The sequence below is a fragment of the Ipomoea nil genome, unplaced genomic scaffold (assembly GCF_001879475.1).
Source record: "Ipomoea nil cultivar Tokyo-kokei standard unplaced genomic scaffold, Asagao_1.1 scaffold3314, whole genome shotgun sequence".
NCBI classification, from domain to species: Eukaryota; Viridiplantae; Streptophyta; class Magnoliopsida; order Solanales; family Convolvulaceae; genus Ipomoea; species Ipomoea nil.
The window spans coordinates 6430167-6433489 of NW_017619742.1; the positions used below are offsets into that span (position 1 = coordinate 6430167).

At 36.7% G+C, this 3323-nt stretch overlaps 1 protein-coding gene and 1 long non-coding RNA gene across 2 annotated transcripts; both read right to left on the reverse strand.

Moving 5' to 3' along the window:
- Positions 1-798: 798 nt before the first annotated feature.
- LOC109169549 lies at positions 799-1581 on the reverse strand. The gene is made up of 2 exons (XR_002052260.1): positions 1503-1581; positions 799-1301 (listed from the first exon to the last, which is right to left on the reverse strand). It is a non-coding gene; the product is annotated as an uncharacterized LOC109169549 (long non-coding RNA).
- Positions 1582-2122: 541 nt separating this feature from the next.
- Positions 2123-3323, reverse strand: LOC109169547 (ribosomal RNA-processing protein 14-C-like). The gene has a single exon (XM_019318409.1). It carries the CDS (start codon positions 3272-3274, stop codon positions 2261-2263), a length of 1014 nt encoding a protein of 337 aa, XP_019173954.1. The 5' UTR covers positions 3275-3323; the 3' UTR covers positions 2123-2260.

The following is a 3323-nucleotide window of genomic DNA, read 5'->3' on the forward strand; positions in this document are numbered from 1 at the left end:
ATAATTAGTGTTTAGTTGACAACTTTTTAAAACACAATTATAGAATTTGATTACTCCTTCAAATAAAAATCACATTCCCTAATTAAAAATAGTTATCAATCTAATTTTTAAGTTTGGACTAGTGTTTTGATTTTTTTGGTTCATAGTGGTGATTTGAATGTCAATTTATTAGGATCAATTGCCTTGATATGCTGTTTTTGTATTTTTAAAACCTTTATTCCATTATAGGGTCATACATAACTAAACATCAATATTAGTAATCATTCCAATTCCATCTTACTACCAAACATGCAAAATACTTTCACCAAAACATATTACCATTAATAAGTACTCCGTATTTGATTCCCATTCCAATTTCAATTTTCATGTGAGAACCAAAGACACTCTATATGTATGAATTCATGTCATATTTCTAGTTTTTGTCTGTTTTTTTAGGGTTAATATATTTGCACATCAAGTTTAAAATAACGTACATTACATTTAACTTGAAAAATTACCCTCATTCTGTGAGTAATGAATACAGAGTTATGCCGAAACACTATAAACCATTCAAGACCAAAAGACAAATTTCAACATTGCAACAAAGTCATCCAATGACAAACAAAAACAACAACTTTCAACATTCATTAATAATTCATTAATAAAATAAAATAAAAAAAATTTAGTTCGATCTTTCCCATAAGATTCAAACATAACAAAAATTCCTGCATCAAAGCACTCATCAAAATCACCAAAAATCTCTCATTTTCGTTTAGATTTGTAAATTCATAAAGAAGTTTTTTATTTTTCCTCGACAAGTTCAAGAAATCAACTAATTCAAATCAAACCAATCACATTATTAAAATATACATATAAATATATAACAATGCATAAAGAAACGAAAACTGAAAACACATGAAGTAAACATGGAAGCTAGAGAACGGCAATCAGTAAGCAAACTACCCACATAGGAACGACAATCGTCTCCACTGATTTTGTTTCCTTAATATTCTTAACGCCTTAGCTGCTGTAATCACTGGAAACTCAGTTTTCCTATGCTACCCATTTATCTAGTGAATCATAAACAGCATTCTTCTTCTCAAAGGTAGAAATTAATAGACAATCTAGTATAGACTTAGGAACTCTGTTTTGTATAAAGTATGGTTAATTATTTAAACGCATTAGTTAGCCTACTAACAGCAGGAACAATATAGTATAGACTTACAATCCTAACAAGATTGAGTGCCTTCTGCCCAGACCCAGCAGAATCTCTTTTCTTCCATAACTGGTGTTCTTTCTTTGCTCTTCTCTGAAGTAGTTTTCTGCATTTCCCATTTTGCAATCCATTTAGGGTGCTGGAAATCATTTTCCGGGTTTCCAGTGTTTGGCAAGGCTTGGAAAATTAAAGTCATGGAAAATGATTTCCGGTCAAAGGGGAATATTAGTCAATTTGGACATGTGCATACCATGATAAAAGTTGAAATTTAATCTCAGATACAAGATTTTAACCTGATGAAACTCACTTCTCACCAGTATTTGATCTAACCAGAGATCGTTCACTTTGACCACAGCTAATGTGAACCAGGGGTGTACCAATTACCTATACATTGAACCAGAAATTTCAAAAATGGTAAATCAAAAGTCATAACTGGAAGTGCATAAAGAGAAATTAAACAAAATAGTGGAGATTCAATGATCATTTATGCTTGCCTTTTCAGCTCACACTGCAAACCTCACAGCCTTCTTCCTAGGAGCATGGTAGGTACTTCAAGAACTGAATTTGCAGCAAATCATCCACTCTAACACCTGAAATCTAAAATAGCACATACAAAATGATACCAATAATTAACACTGACAGTAGCAAGATGGCATCGTCAAGACACTTGGATCTAGTGGAAGAAACATCAGCCATGGTTTGAAAAGACGAAAGGGATTATATCAAAGGTAAATCTAGTTTGTATGCCCCATCTCTACTTAATTTTTTTTTTTTAAAAAAAGGATTATATCAAATGTAGTGACAAGTTGACAATACACAAATATCATAAACCAACATCCGAAGCACAATAAACCTAGAACTCAAAAGGCTGGGAACCAAGATCAAAACTTGTCATGTATTTCTTTCAACAAAACTAGCATGAAGTAGCATTCAGACAAAAGTTAAAAACCAAAGTTTTATAAAAGCTACACTAACACAAGCACAGTTCGTAACGAAAAGCAAAGTTGATATTCAAAATAAATAAGCATGAAGGCATTTTTATTGTGAGAAATAAGCACATTAACTTCAATCCTTAGTAATGAATTCCTCCTTGCGCCCCTCGAATCCAGGCCTCATAAGCTTCTTCTCCCTTTTAGCTATTTTCCTCATTGTCTTCTCATGGATTCTCCCTGAAATGTTCTCCCTCCTCTTCTGTTGTCTCTCCTCTTTCAATTTCTCCCTACTCTCCACCCTTTCCTTCCATTTTTGAGTGCTCTTCTCTTTTCTTTTCTTTTCCCTCTTCATACTCTCTTTCAAAAGCCTAGGGTTATCATGGACCTTCACCCCCATTGCCCTATCCACTGCAGCTTTCCAAGATTGTTTCTCAGCCACCTTTGGATTCTCCTTCTTTACCTCTTCCAACCTCTTCAATCTCTCCAGTTCTTTAGCTTTTGGCATCTTCTTCTTCTTCTTATTCTTCCCCTGCTTGTCATCGTCCCCAATCTTTACTTTCCCAAATTCAATTTCACTCAGAACATTCCCCGAATTTGCCCCATTGCCCGTCTTTTCACTATGTTCACCTCCATCACCATTCCTCTTTCGCTTCTTCCCTTCTGACTTCACCAAATTTCTTTCATCGGATTTCTCACCAGTCCCAGCCCCTCTGTTACCACGAAGGGATTCGATTTTCCTCCGGAGCCTCTGCCGCAACTCTTCATAGGTAACCGAACGATCACCCGCATTCTCGTTACCATCATCTTCGCCGAAATCGATAGGTTTATCGTCTGTATTCCCACTCGCGATTTTCTGCTTCTCGATGAGGAGGTCGAGAGTTGAGGATTGGGAAATCTTCTTCTCCGGGTCGAGCCGGTTATGGCGGGCGAGTTTGAGGTTCTCCCTGGACTGTCGCTTGAAAGAGGCCTTTTTGGCTTTGGACAAGCCTTGAAACCATGGCTTGGAGTCGTCGCTTGGTAGGTAGAATCTGGGTGGGATGAGATTTACCAACTTGTCAAAGAAGACGCCGTTCTCGTGTATTAGTGCTTTCAGGTCAGTAGCTCCGGCGTCGACGGCGGTCATGGCGACACACTTGTGCGTTTTCATATTTGGGGACCTATATTGTCCGAGAGAGGAAGATGCTGGCAATGTTGCG